Source organism: Hoplias malabaricus, chromosome 14 (assembly GCF_029633855.1).
Source record: "Hoplias malabaricus isolate fHopMal1 chromosome 14, fHopMal1.hap1, whole genome shotgun sequence".
Lineage (NCBI taxonomy): Eukaryota > Metazoa > Chordata > Actinopteri > Characiformes > Erythrinidae > Hoplias > Hoplias malabaricus.
In genome coordinates, this window is record NC_089813.1 from 11,618,692 (window position 1) to 11,641,781 (window position 23,090).

At 41.1% G+C, this 23,090-nt stretch overlaps 1 protein-coding gene across 1 annotated transcript; it reads left to right on the top strand.

Moving 5' to 3' along the window:
• Window positions 1-296: 296 nt before the first annotated feature.
• On the top strand, window positions 297-22,887 carry LOC136665968 (proline-rich transmembrane protein 3). The gene is made up of 5 exons (XM_066643876.1): window positions 297-434; window positions 771-891; window positions 11,801-12,706; window positions 13,073-13,348; window positions 17,871-22,887. The coding sequence occupies exons 3-5, from the start codon at window positions 11,809-11,811 to the stop codon at window positions 19,871-19,873; spliced, it is 3,177 nt and encodes a 1,058-aa protein (XP_066499973.1). The 5' UTR covers window positions 297-434; window positions 771-891; window positions 11,801-11,808; the 3' UTR covers window positions 19,874-22,887.
• Window positions 22,888-23,090: the final 203 nt, after the last annotated feature.

Sequence of the window (23,090 nt, forward strand, 5' to 3'; positions counted from 1 at the left end):
AGGGGGGGGCGGTTAGGAAAGAAGGGGCAGAGAAGAGAGCAAGAGAAAGGGGGAGTAGAGCGATAGGACAAGAAGGGACAGAAAAGATAGCGAGAGAGTGAGTGGCAGAAGAGGGAGAGTGGCGGAGAGAAGGAACCAACGACAGTGAAATAGTAACAGAGAGAGGGGGTTGGAGAAAGACAGCGGCAGAGAAAAGCATAAGAGAGACGGGTTAGAGAAATAAGGGAGAGATAGAAGAGGGGGCGGGATGAGAGAGAGAGAGCTGGGGGAGAAAAAGAGCAAGTGAAAGAAAGGTGGGAGGGATACGAGTAACAGAGATAGCCTAAAGCAGACAGAGAAAGAGAGATGAATGCAGGAGACTTAATCGACACTGCAGTGTGGATAGTGTCCAGCGGCAGAAAGCTGCGCTAGTGTCCGTCACCCAGCCGCAGCAGGTAAAAACCGCACTCTTTAATTCTGTACGGGCTGAGTCTGCAGTCGCGCGATAGTGCACCATATAATGAGTCTGAAACGGCACACCATCAGTAACAGTGCAGTCACTATTATTACTACAGCGTCTGAATTGTAGTTGAAGGCGCAGCCACAGGCGAAAATGCGCGTGCATGTGTTTGTGCATGCGCGCGTGTGTAGGTGTGTGCGCAACCTTTGCGTTGAGATGGCTCCACGGCAGTCCGACTCAGGCGCGCGCAGCAAACAGCAGCCTTCTGGATTATTTTCTGACACAAAAATACAACTCGTGGATTAAATCGGATTCTCTGTTTCTCCCTAAGGCTGTTGCTTTGTACTCGGAGCTCGTGCTGGATGCGATAAAAGCGCTCGAGGCGGAGCGGGGGAGAGAGTGACCGAGAGAGCAGCGCGAGACACGATGACACGAGAGAGCTGACCGTAAAGGTAACGTTAACTACTCACAAGCCTAAAACTACTCCTCTTTATCTCAGCTTTCTCCACAAAGTGCTGACTAGGGCAGGGAGGAAAACATACGAGGGAGAAGACTGCAGAGGTAAGTGTTTAAAACATAAAAGTAACCGCCATAACCGTCACGTCAGGCTCGCGCGGCCGTATTGTCAGTTAAACCGAGGCGGGAGTTTGGGTTAGCTGTAACTAAACACGTCAGAAACAGACAGTATACGTTAGAATAATATTTACTGACATTACTCAGGGGGAATATTTGATATTTTGATGTGGTCCTTCATTTTAAGACTATTTTTATTTAGGGAAAATAATAAACTAAGCCAAATAAATATTCACAGCAAATGTGCCTGTGTTATAACCAACAGTGCGTGTTTATTTAAAATAATAATAATAATAATAATAATAATAATAAGCACTTACCTTAAAAATGGTAACAAATGTAAACATTTTAGAAAGGGGCGTGGTGTCGAAGCGGGTGGGCGTGGCCACACTGCCGTTGGAGGCCTCATAAACCTGTGTAGTAATGTCTCTACTCACTACTCTGCCTCAGGCCCATATTGCAAAGTCCAGGATTACTCTGGTTTCTCCATGAGAAAAGGCTAAATGAATGTTTTACCCAGTAGTTGATTAGACAATTACAGTGAATGGAATTGTTTTGTTATATATGCTCATAGTTTAATAGAATTAGGTATCATTAAGTGTGCAGTGTTGTCTAAAAGGACATTTTAGAGACCTCACTATCTCTCTATATTGGACAGACTTTAGTTCTTGGCTTAAATTACCTGGCGTACTGGGTATTCATTCTTCTGGGAACATTGCCTGAACTTCTGGGTGATTCAGAAAGGTAGGCAAGTTGTTTTGAGATGCAGGGGTGATACACAATCAGGATTTTCCATAAGATATTATTGTAGGCACAGATTTCTAGTACAAATGACCCTGACCTGTCCACCGTTTTGACTGGCTTGATTTTTTTAAACACCTTTACAACAGAAGGGTGTAGTTGGGTTCAAGATTGCTTTCAGATTTAGAACAGAATAAAAGGGTGAGCAGAGCTACTGGGCTGATTCAGGGCCAACTGGGAACAGAACAGCAGCCAACAAGCTGTTGAGGCGTTTTTCCACACAGTAAAATGAAAATTAAATCAATGTGTTTGTGTGTGTAGTGGTGGTGGGGAATAGAGCGATTGCCAGTTTGGGATAGAATATGCTGTCCTTTATAGTTTCTTGTTTTTTTCATCAGATTACAAGATATTGTGCCTTGGCTCAGCTAGATTAAGGACATGCTTGTGTTCAGGGCCACCCGGCGTGTAAGACGTTGAAGCTAAGAGCATTAATCAAGTTAGTGAGGAAAGCAACACTGTTTGTCTAGAAGGTGAAAGTGTAGTGAACTTTAAGATTTCAACAGGCCACTGAAATTCTTTACATGGATCAACTTGTGTCAGTCTGTACATTGACCGGGGCTGGAGCCTTTGGTGTGAGATGGTAGTTTAATTACATTGCGTTCTTTATGGTTGGGTAAGCTGACTTAATATTAGCGATGATATGTGGTATTTGTGTGTGTGTGTGAGCATGAGATAGATTAAGAGGGAAATATTTCATGGAAAATTTACCGTGAGGGGTTGAATTTCTAGGAATAAGGAAACTAAAATAAAAAACGGCAATAGGTGCTTGCCAGGACAGGCCCATAGGAAGAGAAACTAAGACAAGTGATGTGTAGTTTGATATTTATGGGCTGTTGTCATGCAGTGAGCATGAGAAAAATCTGTGTATGTCTTCTTTTTTAATTCCTTATCCTATATTCTGATCATTTCAGGTCTGTTACTATGTAAATTTATGCATTTTCTAGACGCTCTACATTCTTTGCTACATTAGGCAATTGCCTCAAGCACCATCAGTAATGACTGTGACTGCAGCCACTCTACAAGAGCATGGTCACCAGACATCGGCTATTTCATCGGCCTAAGGCTGAAAACACAAAAAATGTGAAAACACATTCACCCAGTCACTCACATCCTCACATCAGAGCACCCAGAGGAAACCCAAGCAGACATGGGGAGAACACACCAGACTCCTCTCAGACCCAGGAACTCAGGAGCTGTGTGGCAGCCTCACGGGGTCACCACATTTGGGAACTTAACTTGGCCAGTAACCACCTTTACAGACAGGAGAGGGCTGTTAGACCAACCACTACTGTTGTAATGCAATGTGTAGGAGCAGGCTTATTTTAAAATGGCAAAAACAAGTTTCAAAACCAACCTGTTTGCTAAATGAAGTATGCGATATACACAGAGGGTATCTCACTTAAAACTAAAGGCTTCAGAGAACTCTTGAGTAACTTGTAAAGATCTCGTGCAGCTCTGAAAGGATTGTTTACAGAGCAGAGTCTCATATGACTGATAACAGCCACTGCACAGACTTGTATGCACACAGAAGCACAGATAGCTAATCAGAAAGCAACTGACCAAATTCAATAGTGATGCACAGGATGCAGCACAATATTAATATCACAGTATTGTGATGGAATCTCAAAATAATTAATTGTGGTATGATTTTTCAACTACACAAAGCAGAAGGGTGGGAAATATTTGAGGCAAGTTTAGTGTTCAAGTGTGGCACGTTTTTGTCGCTCAGTATTTCTGCGTGTCATTACTTGTATTTGGCTATTTGTAATATACGTTTTGACAGTGTTATTACAGTAAATGAACATGTGGATTGCTGCCATTAAAGGTTAACCTATGTATAATTTAGTAGCTAGAAGTACCACACCTAATTTGAGTTTTCTGTTAGTCTGTGATTTGAGACCGTGCTACACTCTGCAAATCATCCCGACTGTGTAGTGTACTGTAGTGTAGTGTAGTGTAGTGAAGTGTAGTGTAAGAATACAACACATAGTAACGGAACAGATATGCTTTGGTCATACTGTAATTAATTATGATAACGCCAGTAAATTGAACTATAGCAAAAGCTGAAGTGGATATCTACATGACCAAAAGTTGGCCAGCATCACTTACGATGTCAAGGGTATTAGAGGGAAGTTTAAAATTCAGATAAATATATATTTTAAAAAACCCAACATGTTCAAGTACAACAAGTACAATAAATAAATGATCAGATACTGATATGAAAATTCATAATTCTAAACATTTGTCCAATGTTTTGATTTATTTGTCAGCTGATACAAACATTAGTCCAATGTCACAGTGCATCCCTTAAATAAATAAAACAATTATTAGAATCAGCCAGGTCTTACTGGATGGTTTTATTACTGTGTCACCTCTGATTTCTTACAGGCTTTGCCTGCTACCAGACAAACTGGCCTGCTTTGACTCAGATGCGTTTATAAGTAAGTGTGTGTGTGTGTGTGTGTGTGTGTGTGTGTGTACATGCCTGCATGTACAGGTTGAATGCTTCTGTGTTGCATAAGGTGGGCATTTCCTGTTAGTTTATGAGAGACAGGGCTAGTTTTGCCCTGATAGAGAAGACTATTTACATTCCTTAAGGGTAGAAGTGTGGAATCGTTTCGGTTAGAATGTCCAGTACCACCCTCATACCTTATTTGTCCACACACACAAACACACACACACGAGCATTACCTCTCTCCAATTCCTACACAAATAAGCCATACACGCGTATCTTAACCCCAGGGGAATGCTGCAGTGCAGTGATTGGTTAGTTTTGCTCTGTCCTCTCCATATTTGTGCGCGCACACACACACATAGGGCGAAAATGGACAGCGCTCTGATCCCACTGTCTACAAACAGGCTTCTGTGTGTGCCTGGAAACATTCACAGAAATTAACGGAAATGTCTGACTGCATGGAATGAGTCAATCTGAGTGTGAGTTACTGTGTGTATTAGAGAGAGAGAGAGAGAAATGTAGAGAGAAGGAGGGTAGAGAGACAGGGAAAGAAAAGAGTGAGATAGTAAAACAATAAGTGAGGGGGAAATAGAAGGAGGAACGAAGAGAAAAATGGAGAATTAAAGGGAAAGAGAAAAGGAATAAACAAAAGTGAATATAGAAGTATATAGGAGAAAGAAGGAGGGAGGAACAGAGAGTGAATGAGAGAAAAGTGACGTAGAAGGAGAGATGGATAGGAACAGGGAGGGGGAAAGAGGAAGGGAGGATACAGATTTAAGAGAGAGAGGGAGAAGATGAGAAAGAGTTGCTGTGAAGATACTAATATGTCTTTCATGAATTGTAAATCTTAGTGTAGCAGTATGATGGAATGGAATCGTGTTTGATGGTCATATTTAGGGATGCTGCAGGGCACAGGCCACTGGGATCAATGCCCAGCAGTCTTTGACTGCCAGGGCCCGCAGTAGGTCTTAGACAACAGGCTTAACGTGTCCCAAATACTTGACACAGTATGAAAGTAAAAATTAGATGTGGGATATCATATGGGATATGAATTATCATAAACGTGAAATATTATTTAATATGTTTTGGAGTTTTGAGGATATTTAGAAGCTATTGTGCCCTGGGACCTTTGAGACAGTGATCTACAGTGTGTGTGTGTGTGTGTGTGTGTGTGTGTGTGTGTGTGTGAGATATGCAAAGCTGAAGCTATGAAAAGATCCATACAACACCCGCCCTGTAATCCAAAAACGCTCTTTATAAAATTCAGAAGTCTGTCTGCTTGCGTGTTGGAAACTGGTCTAAATGTGTTTACAAAGCACCAGTGTCTGTAAATAAGTCAAAAAACAAACTTGATCCGGTATTCTATGCTTTCCTTTTCTTTCTCTGTGCTCATGGCAGAGGCATCTAGAGTTTTTTAGACAGCAAAAAAAATAAAAATAAAAACTCCAAACGTTGAAAAGCACAAAACAAAATGAGGATTGCTCTATTCCTGCTCCATAGGTGAGTAATATTAACTTATTTTTGTTGTTTCAGATCACTTACAGTGGAAATGTCTCCCAATTCGGAAAGCAGCGAACTGCTAACTACAAAACTAAACAACTCCAGTTACAAACGAATTCCTGTGGTAATTCAAACAGTGAATAAAAACGTACACATTAAATAAACGCTGAGCTTCTAAACGTAAACAAACCAGAGAACTGTGCTTTCCCACAATCATCGACATCTACTTTAAGTGGAGGAAATATCTGTGATCCAACAGTTGTAAAGAAATCTGTACCATGCCATCAAATCCTCACAGAAATAGACCAAAATCTGGTCTAAAACTGAAGAGTAGAGGCTGTTACTGTATCAAAGAGGTAGAAACTGCCTTTTATTAACCATAAATTTCAGTAGGATTCCTAGATGAGCATGTGTTCACAAACCTTTGGGGGTATAGTGTATATCCAGTTTTGTAGGAAATATGTAAATTACCGTCAAGTGTGTTTTTTTAATCCACTAAACACACAGGTTCTGTTCTGATAGTGCCAGCATAACACAGGCAGAGATAGAGAGATAGGGAATAAATGGAATAATTGTTTGAGAAAATGTGATGACATTCTGCCTTCAGGGACATGTTAGTAGATAAAAATACTCTTTCTTCAGACATTCTGTGACTTGAGGGTGTTCACATCATCTCTAGTGATGTGTGAGAGAGGGAGAAAAAGAGAATAGAGAGAGTACTACAGAGAGAGAGAGAGAGAAAGAGAGAGAGAGAGAGAGAGAAACAGAGTTTCCAGTACTCTGGATAGTATTCAGAATGTAGGAACACCCTGAACTGAATCAGTGTCAGGATTGATCTCTCATCTCAAAACACAAAAATGGACACACACACACACACACACACACACACAAAGCACCTGCCAGTGAACTGACTAAATCTGATTCTCCTCAGGCAAAATGAACACACACTCTCACCCACGCACTTCTGCAGCTTTACACACACATGGAGCTAATAACAATCCTAAATGCCTATGAACACAACTCCTCTACTCAATTCCTCTCTTTTTTCTATTGCTATCTGTTTCTGTCCTGCCTTTTACCTCCCCATGACTTCTCTTATCACTCTGTTTTAGTGCTCTTTTGTCTCGTTTATCTTTATGGCCTTTACCATTCCTATGGGCTTCAGCATTACAGCACTGAAGAATGAAGTAACAGTGCAGAGATGGTCGAAGAGCTAGGACCAAAGATGGAAAAAGTGAGCACATGCAAAAAAGGGCAAAGATTGAAACAGAGGTCTCCCCCTTCTCTCCCATGTTTTCAGTCTGTTCACTGCTTGTTTCTCTTCTGTTAGTTAATCCTATCATGCTGTATTGTCAGCACTGAATTCAGAGACTTGCAGTGGACCTACAATGCAATGTCCACCTATTATTCCTGCAGCAAATATAAAGTAGATTGAATAATATTAATGTATTTAGGTTTAAATGTGTATTTACCTGGCAGAAATGTAAGCAAACGGCATTGTTTGTGAGCAAGTCAACCTTTATCAAGTGGTTTTAATGTTGTACAATCATGCTATCTTGATTGTAGTCTTTGGCACAAGGGTGGCTTATCACCTCTCCTCTTTTCACCCTCATTGCTCACTCACAGCTCAACACACCAGTGAAAAAAATATGTCTTATTTAAATATCTATGATTTTCCATTATGTCACAGTAAATAAATTACAAATAAGTTATCAAGTTTGTTTATTACTATATTGTTATTAGGGATGTACTGATCCGATCTCAAAGATCGGTATTGGAGGGGGAGGGGGGGGTCCACAGCTTTATTTTACTGATCAGTATCGGCTTTATTGGGCTCTATCTTAAGTCTGATCCTTCTCCAGGTGGCAAGCTCACATACCCCCTCTTCCTGGAGCACACTTTGTAAATGATGTTGTGATCTGACTCTGCTGGCCACCGTAGCAGACACTTCTTTCGGACTGTTCCGCACAGAGCTGGAGCGTGAGGGGATGTGATTAGAGTCGCCAACCGTCCTTTATTTGGACACTAAATATGGTTTTATTGCGTGTTTTTGAGGCGACTGTTAAGACCATGATTTGTTTGAGACACACTGCTCTTCCTCAGCCGGATGGAGGGGCAGATATTCCGCGACTCCTGAACAGAGAATGCGTTTCTCATTGGTCATCACTTTTATTAAGCCAATCAGCAGCCAGAGTTAGCCGTCCATCATTTAGTGCTGCTGCCAATGAAGTCACAGACTCGCCTACAGAGTTTGTTTTGTGGCTGTGCTGAAAGAAACAGGTCAGGGCTAAAGAAAGGTATAACTTATTTTAGTACTGTGTCTTGAAGAAACTACATTTGGTTTCTTCCTCAAAACATCTGTGATTACAATAAACCTGACTAATATTATTTAATAAATAATATTAAATTATTTATATGGGCTGTTTGTGAAGACACCATTTGTTTACTTTTTATTATAAAAAAAAATAACGCAGCAGCTTGGATGCAGGCAATTTCTTAAAGCTAGATATTCAGTGTCAAGCAGGTACACTGGGCTGAGTTTACTTGAAGTGTGTACTGTGTAACAGTACTATCTAGGAAAATATAAGTATTGGATCAGGACTCGGTATCCGATATTACAATATACGTGATCTTTGTAGTTCTTTAATTACAGACTGTTGTCCAGCTGATGCTCTGCATATAATGCTAGCAATATTTCACCCTGTTCTTAAATGGTCAGGAGCCCCACAGAACCTCAGGGCTACCGAAGTATTGTTTGGGTTTTTCTCAGCATTGTAGTGACACTGAGGTGGTAGTGGTGTGTTAGTGCCTGTTGCACTGAATGGATCAGGCTCAGCAATGCTGCTGTAGTTTTTAAACCCCTTGTCATTGTCCAATCTTTACACATCTACCCTGTTGGTCCACCTTGTAGAGAAAGTAGTACCGTAGTCATCCTTTAGGACCTTCTTCAGTGGTCACAGCACACTGAAGACAAGTCGCTTTTGTTTTGGCTGGATAATTTTGGTTAGTGGACTATTCTCATGCCAACAGTGACAGTGAGGTATTTAAAAGCTCAAGCAGCACTGCTGTGTCTGACCCGCTCCCCCCACCCCAGCACAAAACACACTAACGCATCACCTCCACCACTGCAGTGCTGAGACTGATTCACCATTCAAGTTATGCCTGCTCTTTATGTGTCCTGGCCTTGTGACCATTGAAGAACAGAGTAAAAGGTTTCATTAAAATAGAAACAAATACATCTAAAAAATCTCAGCTTTAATTAAATTTTACACATTAAATTTAAAGCAGCAACAGCACAAGCATGAATTCATTGTTCAAGGAGAAAAGTAGATTAATAAGGCAGAAAAAGACGCCTTTAACCTCAGCATTAAAGGCTTAACATTTCACTCTGTAAGTCCTGTTTACCACCAACGTACAATCAACTTTCCTTTACCTTATAGAAATCCCAGTGTTATACTTTTTTTGTTGCGTCTACACAGGTTTTACTCATACTGACTGATAGAGAGGCTCTTTCCAAACACATAATGTTATTGAAATTTTACTTTACATTAGAGATTGGTTCAATTTATGCCCTTCATTCCTCTCCTGTTACAACTATAGCTCTCACTAAACCCCATCCCCCTTAGCAGTATGCCCAAATACTACTCCAAATTTCTTCTTAATGATTCAGCATTTCCTTGTGGTGTGCCGACAGTGTGTGGAGGGAGTATTTTGAGTGGGGCTCAGAGTGAAGCATTCTGGGTGGGACATTTGACGTGATTGGTAACAGGTGTTTTATGACTTGGGGGCATTTCTAGCTTGGGTCTTGAGTAGATGATGTCAGTTTGAGAGATGTGCTGCTAAAAAAAAAAATACATAGTAGTGATATCATCAAAAGCCCAGAGGCTTATATGCTACAATGAATCATGTCAATGAACATACAGTCCTGTCATTCTTATTTCATGGCACTAGTCATGGTAAAAACATGGACATACGTAGACCATGGTGTGTGCTCTGTCTAGACATTGCATATATAGGATGTCCAAATATAGATGCAGAGTGTTAGCAGGATGGCTAATGCTTCTGTCTGTATTCTAGATGTACTGCACGAATACCTTTGGTCCTTTGAGGATGTATGCATCTATAGGTATTAGTTTAAATCTTAGTCTCTCTTAGACTCTTAGTCTATAGTTTTAAGCATTGTTATTATTTATATACAAAAATGATATATAATAATTTATCAACACAACAAACTATGTGTTGTGTTATTGTCTAGTGAATTACTTCAGAACGGACATATTGACTTGTGGCTAGTGCATTACATTGGAGCACTATTAGAACACAGCTTTTGGGTAGTTCAACATGCGCAATTTCAAGCATGGGCCAAAGAAATATAAAGCCCCTCAACTCTCTGCTTTGGATTATGGAGCTGATGTTAATCATACAAAATCAGTACCTGACCTCAATAATGCGCTTGAGTAAAGCCTTAGTGGAAAAGTAGAGGTTGTTACTAGCAGCGAATGGGGGATTCCCTATTAATATCCTTCATTTCAGAAGAAACACGGGAGGGGGAAGTCGTCTGCAAACATTTAGCAACATAGTTTATATTTACAAGTTTGATTCAGGTCCAGGATTTCCATCCAGTTCAAATCATGAAAAAGGAGTAATTAATTTTGTGATTTTAAAGGATTTTTCTTGCAATCTGGAGCTCCTCGGTAAAATGAGTAAATAATGTAGTAGACTGTGTCTAACCTGTGATGAAGTCACGTGTATTCTGTTTATGTGCTCTGTGGAAATGTCAGATGTGTAGTTCACTGCATGCTGTGTTCATGAGTGTGTTTACATACTGGAACGGTCAGGGCTAAGTGTGCGCCTGCGCTAATGACTAATGACTTTGTTGACTCAGTGGGCCGGACACTTAATGATCTCAGAGGTCCAAACAGTACCACAGCGAGGTCAAAAAGTGGGCTATAGACTTGGAGTAAATAACACATGTATCATGTGAATAGCCATGCCATTTATGCCATGTGGGAATGGCTGGCATGAATCCACACATGCTCTGTTTTAGCGACAAACTACTCACTTGGCCCAGTTGCTGATGGAAAATCTAGGAATGTTTGATGTTTGAAGTTTACATATTTTAGTTTTGAGTTGTGATTTGAATGTAGATAAAAACTAAGCTAGTGCTCTTACGCCTCATTGTCATCATCAGACACCTGCATGATGTAAGTCACATTCTAAAGTTATCTCACTTAGTTTGGTTTAATCTGGTTTCACTGTGATACAATGTTATCTCCAGTACAAAGCCCGCATGTTCATTCATTACTTTTTGAGTCAAATGCCTGTTTAGTAGAATTTTTTTCAATGACATAAAAAGCAAGTAAGGCATATTTATAAGAAAATTATACAAGAGCCTTCAAATATAATGTTAATATCACTAACAAATTTTTGATGAGGCGGCACGGTGGCGCAGCAGGTAGTGTTGCAGTCACACAGCTCCAGGGACCTGGAGGTTGTGGGTTCAATTCCTGCTCTGGGTGACTGTCTGAGGAGTTGGTGTGTTCTGCGTGGGTTGCTCTGGTTTCCTCCCACAGTCCAAAAACACATGTTGGTAGGTGGATTGGCGACTCAAAACTGAATGTCTGTGTTGCCCTGTGAAGGACTGGCGCCTTCAAAGGGCAGGGTGTATTCCTGCCCTTTGCCCAATGATTCCTGGTAGGCTCTGGACCCGCCACAACTCTGAACTGGATAATGGTTACAGATAATGAATGAATGAATTTTTGATGGCATCTGATAAAAGATGATTCCTTATATAACGAAGAGGAAAGTGAAAAAAAATTTCACCACAACCAAGAACAGATGGACTTCCTTTTGAAATCTATTTCAAAATTAAAGATGCAGTATTTTAAAACTCTCACCTTTGACTAATGCTGATTCCCTCAAAAGAATTGGCTATTATTTTGAGTGTGAGATTGGTTGTCTATCTTATTTTATTCAGTCAGTACCTCTGTATATTTTTTATTTATTTAATTTTTTTTTTTTTTTTTTTACAGGAGAAGACATGAAATACATTCATTTTTTGTTGATGAGGCATGCCTTGAGGAGACAGAGTGCTGCCATGGTGTCTCCGCTGATAATCACCCTGTTTCTTGCGCTGGTCCAACCAATTTCAAGCCAAGTGTATGTAAACTCTTCCTCATATTTTGGCAATGCCAGAGCTTCCACTCCAGAACGGACTGATCACACAAAGCCAAGTCTGGGGTCTCTTCATCCTACAGGCCGGACTGAGGGGCCTTTTAAAACTGATGATGAGGAACTGAGTAGAGGACTTGAGGGAGGATCAGTAAAGGACAAAGACACTGTTGAAATGTTTAATCAAGGAGACATTGTATTCCAACCAGTGGAGCACAACATTAGTAAAAATATAGAGGAAACATCTGCACACCCTACAACTGTGGACATAAAAGTTGAACATGCTAACCATTCAGACAGAACTGAAGGTGGGATCACTCCGACACGACGGCCCAAAGTGAGGCCTATTACCACAACACCTACCCAGCATATAGAAGGCCCTTCTGCAATGTCTAAAGCCATGGCCTTCAGCGAGGGCTCTGGCCAAACTTTACGCCGAGAGCCAATGACTGAAGAACTGGTTACTGAATCTAATGAAGAGGACTTGTCAACTTCAGATGTATTAATCCCTACTGTGGATAGTTTGGCGGAGTTGTCAGCTGAGACTGTGCAAAACGATGGTGCTGAGAATGCCCAGTACAGGCGCCAGATTCAAACAGCATACAGCATTCTGACTACTGTGTCCAGTGCTTCAAAATACCCTACTATAAGCGTAATGCACCAGCCCAAACCCTCTACTAATACAGTGGTAAGGGAGAAATTAGCAGCAACATCAGCTCTTAATTTGACAAGCCCAAGAGAGCCTTTAGCTGATGAAGGAGGAGGAGGTAAGTTAGTCATCTGGAATTGTCATATTTTAAGTTATAATTAATTACTAGATTAATAGTGATTGACATTATACCTTCAAATAGCTTCAAGTGCACTTCTGATTTTCCAGTTGTTTCAGTTATGAAAAGTATGAGGTAAATATTTGAAGAACATATAAATACTTAGTATTTATGGCCATGAGGGTATTAAATGTTTTGATTACCATGTTCCTTTCCCTTTCAGTTGTTTATTAACCCTTTTGTTTGTTTGTTTGTTGTTCAGTAATTTAGAAAAGGGTGGTTACTTTTGCAAGTTAATATAACATTATTTTTGACTGTGTTGACGTGATCATTTACATGATCTTTTTTTCACCCTCGTTTTCTCAGCTACAGCAAGCAGGACCATTTCAACATCTAGTGAAAGCACCCCTCTCAACACAAGCACCTCCAACTTACCGCCAAAGACTCCGCCACCAAGGGAAACTCCAGTCATTTCCACCAATCTGCAGCCAAGAAACACAACAAAGCCAACAAAAGCAGCAGCAACGTCCAATCAGCAGCCAAAAGCGGCAGTATCTAGCACAACAAGTCCACAAAGACCAGAGAACAAAATCTTCAGAAGCTTGCCCACTGCGAGTACAACAAATCAACAGAACCCAACAGGTAAGATTTGTTTGAAGATGGGGATGCCATGGGATTTGTAGTTTTCAGAGGGGATGGAAACAATGGCTGCATTGATGACGCGCAAGACTCTGGCACCAAGTGGAATTATTTATGCAGCTGGTTTCTTGCGGAAAGACTTTGGAGAAAGCTCAAAGGTATGAGGGCCCAGACGGAGAAAGAGAATCAGAGAGAGAGAGTGAGAGAGAAAGAGACGGACGGAAAACATACATGCGTGTGGGAAGGAGACAGGTCAGACCCAGAAGAAAATATGCACTGGGGGAGATGAAGAGAAGGACTGAGGGAGGCGAGGACGAACGGACATAGGAGAACAGGGCAATGAAGGATGAAGTGAGCAAGGATGAAAGAAAACAAAGGCCCAGAATAGAAAGCTCCTCATGGTTTACTGATAGGTACTATTACAAAGAAAAGAGATGGCTTTGTAAATGGAGGGAGAGAGAGAGAGAGAGAGAGGGGAAAATGGGAGTAAGTGGAGGGAGTTTAGAGTATGATGAGAACCAGATGGATAGAGAGCAGGATGGAGGAAAGGGAGGAGAAGTTGGAATAAAGTGGTGCAGAAGCTGCAGTAGGGGTACAGATGCCAGGAGAATAGTTTAGCTCAGCCTCTCTGAGCCTGCAGCTGGTACTGTGAGTTTATTACAGAATTCTAATACAATTCCACACCACATAAAGGAGACCAACCAACAACATATATGTGTGTGTGTGCGTGTGTTCAAGATTAAATGTCTTGATTTTGTAGGAAAACATAAGAAAAGAAAATGTCTCTTTAAAATGATTCTGATTACATAGGGTTTTTACTAGAAAAAACACACTTTCTGCCAAAGGGTGGGTTTTAATCATCCAGTCGTCCACAAATATAACCTCTATTCTCGTATTTTCTTTATAAAATAGATATTTGCTTGAGTTTTTGGGTTATATTCATATTATTCATAGCAAACAAAACAATTAAATGGTTTATTCCTGTTTGGGCAAGTCCCTTTCCTAATGCTAATGGTAATTGAATGGACATAAAGAAAAAAAGTCCATAAGTAATTAAATAAAAAGCTGCTGTTTCTACTAGCTTTTGTTCCACTAGCTGCTGTTCCACTATGGAGAAACCTTGTTTCTCCATAGTGATTCTAATATAAATGTATATATCTAACGATTTATTTTAAGCGGTTTTGGAGCATTTTTATTGTAAACACTAGTTTACAATGTATAACCTAATGTATGGACATGTATAACCTAACACAGTATTAATACCAGTATGTGTAGCTGTGTGTGTGAGAGAAATGGACAAGGGGTGTATATATCTAAGAAAAGGAAGGGTGAGTGTGTGTGATGTGCAGTGTAAGAGTGTATGAGTGTGTGCTTCAGGTAGAGAGAAATTGTGTGTGTGTAAATGCCTCCAGCTGTGAAATGTGATCGGCACATCTGGGATGTGTCTGAATCCTGCTGTTGAGTAGCAGACCTCAGTCAGAGGAAGTTAAACACATGTTAATGGAAGTGTGTATGTATTTGGATTTGTCTGCTTTTCCATTTGCTCATGTGAAGCATTCGCATACACACGAGTACGAATCTTAAAGATATGAGATTGCTCTGTGTGTGTGTGTGTGTGTGTGTGTGTGTGTCTGTGTGTGGGTGTGTATTTTATGACTAGCTTTAACTGGAAGCACATGAAATTTCTGGGGGAATAGACTGTTCTAATTCACTTCACCCAAACGTTTCTCTGTCATCTATCATGTGTTACTTTCCCTTCTTAAATGTGTGTGTGTGTGTGCCCGCCCTAGGCAATGTGAGAGCTTTTTTCTTTCAATGAAGACATCTGGAATGCTGTTTTAATTCCAGTTTGATGCATATTAGCCCTCTTTAGCCCCAGAGCTACTACATTTATTATCAGATGATGTGTGAATGTGCATGGGGACTTTGAAAGATCAGATGGGTTTTGATGGGAGTCTCAAACCAAATAATATCCGGGACATGATGTTTTTGTGAGCAGGGAACAGTTTTACGTGTCTGCTAAGCACCAAGATACCTTTTAGCCTTGTTTAGTCATTCCTGAAGTCTGTTCAGGGAGTTGCGCAAGGTGGTTCCATTGAAAAAATGACATGAAACGTTCCACACTCTCAGTTTCCATTCAACTGCTCCCATGTGCTTTAGCTTCCTGTTCAGGATATGGCCCCTTGGTAAAGTCTACAGCATTGATTTAACTCCCCTAGGCTTTGTCTAAGCTGTCTGTCCTCGAGTTTAACATGCCAAATTATGCTGTGTATGCTGTAGGCATGAGAAAACACGTCTTTTGGCTTCTCACAGCAATATATGGTACACAATACAATCCCATATAAAAAACAAAAAGAGAACAGCAGATATAACTATAACTAAAAGCCAAGGCCAGCAAATTGGTTTTGGTTGTGAAAAGCTATAGTCATACTTGATTCTTTTTGGTTACTGATGATAGGCTTAAAAAATTCCTTAAAATACCCTTTAATGAAGGGCATTACTCACAAGGCTTCATGGCACCTATATAAGTCTTCATGAGATGATACTTTAAGTGTCAGTGGTAGTGTCACTTCACCTCAGCAAGTCTTATGAAAACTAAAACTCCCTGTTGTGTGTCCTTGTCTAAACAGATTTATGTCAGTTGCCATGAAAGACTTATTTAGGTGATATTCTAAATGGGAGTCTTATGACCCATTAAAAAACCTTATGATGAAGAAACAGTTAAGATATCAAACAAAATATCATCAACTCAACAACAACAAACGATCTTTTTCTGAATCTTAGTTTATTTTGGTTTTTACAAGAATGTAACAAGCCAAAAACACATTGCTGTCCATAGACATAGTTTAAGTAATTTGCTTTTACACCGTATCGTATGTATAAAGTTCGAAATTTTATAAAAACAAACATATGTTGGAGCTGGTCTGTAAGAGCTGCAATATAACCTTCAGGCAGTCATACACACCCCAGGTCGGCAGGTTTAGTTAGACGTCCTCCAGAGCAGAAATTTTACCTAACTGTTGACATTTTATAACACATACTGAAAGTCACAAGGGAAAACATGCCATTAGGATAAATTAAATGAGCATTGCATGGTGCTTTCCAATAAAACCCGATGAGTGATTAAGGAACCACCTGCAGAAACTTTGTGCTATGTTGTAACCAACCATGTGGCCAGAACTTTGACAGGACCAACCTCAGTTTACATTTGCTAATTTATGACTTTTTCTCAGATGCTGCTGCCTTAAAGTAGTTCTCCAGCTTTTTTCAACCTGGTCTTGACACATTAAACTTGTAGAAGAACAGATAAGTCCTTCGTTCGAAATGTTTGTGAAAGAAAACAATGTGTTTATATTTTAGCAGTCTAGCAACATGCTGTATTATTGCATTAAGGTTTGATAACTCCCACACTCTGAGAACTCCTTTTCCCCCACCTTGCAAGTGTACAGAGGCTTGACATCTGTTGTCATGAATAATTTGTGTTGACTCTCTTTAATGATCTAGGATCCCCAGTTTAAGACCCCAGCCTGGATATTATGGGGTGGTGGACCACTGTCAACGTAGCAGTAATGATGCTATGTATGATACATTCGTATCACCACCACACACACTAACTTCTCATAGCACTGCTGTGTCTGATAATGCTCAACCACCCAAGTCTGGTCAGCATTGGGTGCACACACTTAGCAGGCTGAGAGTTCCACATTAAAACACATTACAGATTTGGTAATGCTAGCACCTCATGAACACGGCTTGTGCTTCACTTATTCACTCACTCATTCATTACTTATGTCTGTGATTTTGAGTTTTCATTGTCACGAAGCTACATCCGATTCAGATTCATTTTGCTTGCAGAAGAGTTGTTTTCATTGTCATAATTGGTTTTCAATGCACTCTTTCTCACCTGACTCATGAGAAATATATATCATACCTTGAATCACGTTGAGTTTGTATCACTATTCTGGTGCAGTGCCGATGTTATTACTATTATTATTGTATGGTGTAAGTTCTAATAACTGGAATGTAGTATCAGAACTAATTCATCATCATGGCACTCAGTATATGCAGAAAATTGATGCCGCAGTGCCTGCTGCATAACTGTGTTCATATGATTGTTTCATGCAGTGAAATCCTTTGTATTATTGTCTTTAACTTACTGATATACGTAAAGCTAATATTGCCAGTGTGTGAAGATTTGTGTATTGTGCATAATACAATGCGGTTTCATGCATTCTAAAGCCATTGCAATGCTAGTGTCTGCATTTTGGTGAAAAATAGCTTCCTCATTTTGCTAGTCAGCAGCTGGATGTTACTGTATGTTGATACACTATCTCCATCTGCTGGTAGAACCCTTGAAATATATGTCTGCAAACACTGTTCATTATAACCTAATGGAAGCAGACCTACTTTATTTTAGTTTTCTATTTATGTAGACTACATTTTTTATATTTTATTTTTTTTATTGGACATATAAAGTTATTTGCTCAGCCATGACATTGTGTAATCTTTTCCTCTATTTGTACAGATACGGCTACTTCTCCGAGCACATCTCTTCCCCCACCAAGTGAACGTCGACGAATGGTGCCACTGGAGAATGCAATACATGTAGAAAAAGACTCATCAATCTTCCTGGGCAGCATGCCCTCGGTTAAACCTGGTCCCAACCGTTCAACCTTTTATATTGCAAAGGAACCCTGTGACCCTACTCTGGGCCTGTGTGCCTCCCCTAAAGAACCCACTGTGCACAGCGAAGTTAGCACCTCAAATGGAAGCTTGTTGGTGTGGGCAGACCTTAGTCGCACACTTTCCTTCGCCTGGGAGCTGCATGTGTTTGGCTCTGCTGCCCTCTTTCTGCTCCTCACTGCTGGTGCCGCGTTAGGTTTAGCCCTGGCTCCCAGTATGCGCTGCCCTCATCGCGGCGCGCTAGCCCTCGCTAATGGTCTACTTCTTCTGGCAGGAGCAATTCGAGCTGCCTATTTCTTGCTCGATCCCTATGGCTCTCGTCTGCTTTTGCCGTTGCCCGTTGTCACTGCACTGTACACCTTGCCTCTTCCGCTCTTAATATGGGTACAGGCAGCAATGGTGGTGCTGATACTGAAAGGGGTGGAAGTAACGCTGTTGCCTCCATCTCTTCAGCGTCCCCCTTTTCTGGGAGTACTAGCTGTCCTACAGTGCACTCTACTCTTGGCTGCTGACCTGCTTTCTCCTGCGCTGTCACCTGCTGTACCTGTAGTCCTGCAGAGCCTCACTTTGACTGCTGGTTTGGTATTGTGTTTGTGCTACCTTTGCCTGGTGCTTCCACGTCTCTCAGGCCCAGAAGTAGGGCGTGGGGGAGATAAAGGCCTAGTTGGGCCAAAGTTGAGGGTACTCTCACGTGTGTTGGCAGTGTGTGCTCTACTTGGGGCCCTGTGCTGCTTGTTGCATGCTTACACCTGCCTCTGGCTGTATGGACTGCTAGGGGAATGGAGGCGCTTCCGCTGGACCTGGTGGCTCTGTCAGTTCTGGGCACGGCTGCTGGAACTTGGATGGGCCTTCTGTCTGCTGCTACTGGCCTCCTGGGTTTTCTGGAGACCTCGAGGGGGACAGACTCAGAGAGCTTCAGAGCAGGGAGGGACTGGTGCAGGGGACCTCCCTTCACCCTGCCAATCCTCCAGTTCTTCCCCCACACATACTTGCTGGGCCAAGATTGTGCAGAGCTTGAAGGGGAGACCACATAGGAAATCAGAGAGCAATGGAGTAGGAGGGTCCAATGGTAGTGGAGGGGCTGGAGAGCTGCCCAATAACTGGGCTGGGCAGGAACGCTCAGGAGCAGATATCAGCAAAAGCCTCATAAGAAACCGGGACCCACCAAAAGAAAGCAACCGTGGACGCAACCAGAGAAGCGGGGCCGAGTCCTCAGCTGGGTCCTTGCTAAGATTGCAGCCACTCGGTCAGCAACAACAGTGCTCACAGAGCGGCAGTCTGGACCGGGACAAAGAGTCAGCGATCTCACTTTACGATTTTGACCTACGTCCTCCATCACCCATCGATCTGAGCCGCAGCATCGACGAAGCCTTGCACCGCGAGCATCTGTTGAGAGGAGGCAGCCTGTTCCGTCCACTGGGAGTGCCATCACCATCTCCATCTCCAGAGCCTTGGATGCGTAGAAACAGCGACCCTCAAATCACACTCTCAGACAGCAGTGATGAGCACACCATACTGACTGAGTCCTCCGCAGGCCTGGACCGGTCCATCCCCAGTGCTGTGCCCAGTCGGCAGGTCACGGCTCCCCCAACACCAACACATCAGGGCCCACGCTGGATATCTGATGCTCCTGTGCCTTCCTCCATGTCCTGCCCAGTCTCCCTGCATCCCTCTCCTAGTGTGGGGCGAGCTGCAACTCCCAGCACAGATGACACCAGGCCATTTCTCACCCCTGAATTGGACGGAGGGGGGTCACAGCCTGACAGCAGAGGGGGACGAAACTACGTAAAAGTCAATCGGCAGGATGACTCTGCAAGTGTCAGCAGCGACATAATTGATCTTTGAACTGTTCTGGAATTATCAAATACGAATATCCCTAGCAACTACCCATTCTCATACCCTCAAATAAAAAGGTTGAGATTGACCAGATTAAGAGAACAGTAGCCTGAAAGACTTACGAAGAAACAAAGGCTCAAGTCAGAGTGGAATTAAAGGTATAGTGTACTCTGGGTTGTTCTGTATGGCGTAGTTGGCTCATTCTGAAGATATGCTAATGCTCTATGCTCTGCTCAGTGTTGCACATATTCATTCCCCAGACCGTGAAGGTTTCAGAGCAATGTGAAACAACATCAACAACAAAAAAAGAGAATATGAGGATCAGTGAAAAGATACTGAATGTTGAACAGAAGTTGGATCAGTGAAAAGATTAAGAACACCTGGAGAGGCTGACATTTTTGCACAAAATAAACCAATATTCCTATGGCAGTTATAGCATATGGATTTTGGAAATTTGAGGTAAGCTTTTTTACAAAGACTAGAGTCTTTTTACTAGCCAGTTGGTACTTCTTAATAGCTAACTGAACAGGGATGTGTACATATATACACTGATTAGCCAAAACATCAATATGACCTATTTGTTTCTACATTTTTCCATTTAATCAACTCCACTTGCCATTAAGGTGCACTTTGTAGTTCTGCAATTACTGCCAGTAATTGTTCGCTCTACATATTTTACGTTACACTCATGTGTTCTTCAATGGTCACGACCACCAGAGGACCACCACTGGATCGACCACAGAGCAAGTATTATTTGGCTGGTGGATCATACTCAACCCAGTGTTGGCACTGACATAGCAGTGGCATGTTTTTGTGGTTTGCACTGTAAGAAGTGGATCAGACACAGCAGGGCTTGTGGAGTTTTTAAACAACACGGCTGAACTGAGAATAGTCCAACAGCCAAAAGTATGCTGACAGCGTACACTGAAAAAATATCACACTGTAAACGTACTTAAATTATTTAATTCCATGCAGCCCTTTGTGGGCTACAGTCTTCAAGTGCAGGACTATACAGTGCACCTATATGTTAACTGGACAGTAAGTGTAACTCTCAAAATAAAGGTACAGTAGGGGTACATTATTGTCACTAAAGGTACAAACTGTAAATGTAGCTTTAAAGGTACAACAGTGGTTTTAAGTCCAGTTCTGTTCCCCAAAGGTACATTACATTCGCTTCTCCAGAAGGAGGAGCAATATTTGTAACCTTAAATTACAGAACTGTGTAAAATAAGTGAATGTATGTCCTGGGGCGTATGAAATCAACACAATATTAAAATCTACAATTATAATAGAATGAGGTATGATTATGCTTCCTAATTAAAGGTACTGAATTCGTACCCTTGAGGGTAGTATAACAGTTTTTCTGACAGGGAAGAAACAAAGAGGTCAGTTTAATGTTACGTCTGATTGGTGTATATACAGTTGATTTGTGCTAAGTTACACCACTAGAAGTGTCTACCTTGAAAAAAATATATTTGCTTTAATGCCCAAAGCCTATAGTCAGTAAAGTCATTGTGGTTTTAAAAAACTTAAGACTTAAGGACAGCCTCTTAATCCATTTAATTTTACCAGCAGATGACAGTTCTGTCACTACCAAGGGTCCAAAAATAAATCATTGTAGCTTTTTAGAAATAATGTTAAGAAAGTGTTCACTGTAGTTCTACATGTTTATTTCATAATATATTACATCTTACGCTTTTGAAGGACCACACAATTCCAGCTCTGTGTTGTGGAATGAGAACATATGGAAAATATTGTAAATGTGCCAAATGAAATGAGCTGTTTTGCTGACCACTTTGCTCTAAAGAGCACCGTGGGACAATTAGAAAGTGATTTGTTTTGGACAGCGAACGTAGCTCTGGGAAACTTTAAAAAGTGTAGTTTCTGGAAGCATAAATGCAGGTAGCAAAAGCGGAACAAAGTGTCATGTAGTAAATGGTTTTGTCAGTTCACACAGCCTCTGCCTGAAGAAACGCTAACTGTTGATATTCAACCTTGGCTTGTCTCTGATTGTAGTAAAGTTTACTGTGGTCTAGAATTCATTTCAGCATCATCCATGATTATGTAACTTATTTATAGACAACACCGGCTGAAATTCAAACTACTTTAGCTTATTGGGAATGTTGTTTGCTGTGTAATTTACATGTGGTATTACATGAAGACAGAAGTACATACCTTATGTAAGATGGCTGCGTTTACTGTCCACTACAAGAAAATGATGTATGCTTTAGCAATACATGAGAAAAGTCAACACGAGTACATGTGTAACATAAAAGAAAATGTAAATATTGCTATTTTTTTGATGGTTGTAAATAAGACTATACTGTGTTTGGAGTGACATGAAAAGTATTTACTGTGAATGACAATCCTGAATTGTGCATTTTAAGGCAGAATACAAGGACTAGTAAATAAAGGAACTCCACTATTTTTTTAGACACAAAACTATATAACTAAGTGTTCTAGTACTATCAGACTGAAATGTTTTTAACATTGGGGCATATCCCAAATTACACTAGCACTATTTAGTACAATACTTTAAGCATAATCAAAGAGGGAACTTAAGAAAATGTGATCTCTATCTTGATCTTATATTTCTGGCCTGTATTAGCCGTCTCCGTTGTTTCTTGCTTAATGCCTGAAGACACGATAATTACATTCTCTTACTTCGAAACCTGACAAGATGATGCTGTGAAATACAACTGGTTTACGTTGGCGAACTGGTTCCATGCTTACCTGTGATAACAAAACCTGAGTAAATGTCTAACTTGTGTTGATCCGAACAGGTGTCATGATGGTGTCTTGACTCTGCCCGCCCCACCCTTCTGCTGGGTTGGTCTCTTGTCACTTATTGACAGTATCCTTGTAGTTGTTATCTTAATGGTTCCGTGCCATAGTGCGTGTGTATTCAGTACTGTAATGCTTATGAAGCAAGAGCAATGTACTTTGAAGACTGAAAAGTGCTCCCTCTTTCTCTCAGTACTGATGTATTTTTGTGCTGAAGCCTCGTTTTGGTTTTGATTAAATCTGATGAAAATATTTGGTGTGGTTTTATTTATTTAGTTAGTTTTTTTTGTTAATTTTATAAAACAACACCCAATTTTCTCACTTGTGATGACCCAAGTTCATAGCAGTACAAACTAAGTACTGCACTCCCTCCACTTATGCTGCCCCCTGTTATGTTATTGTCTAAGTGCAACCAGGAACGAAGAGCGATTCTCAGGCCTGA

What these genes read in the sequence shown, in the direction of transcription:
- LOC136665968 (XM_066643876.1), top strand. Translation starts at nt 11,809, where the DNA reads ATGAAATACATTCATTTTTTGTTGATGAGGCATGCCTTGAGGAGACAG. An exon ending in AGCTGATGAAGGAGGAGGAG is followed by an intron (nt 12,707 to 13,072) that starts GTAAGTTAGTCA and finishes TCGTTTTCTCAG; the next exon opens with CTACAGCAAGCAGGACCATT. An exon ending in AAATCAACAGAACCCAACAG is followed by an intron (nt 13,349 to 17,870) that starts GTAAGATTTGTT and finishes CTATTTGTACAG; the next exon opens with ATACGGCTACTTCTCCGAGC.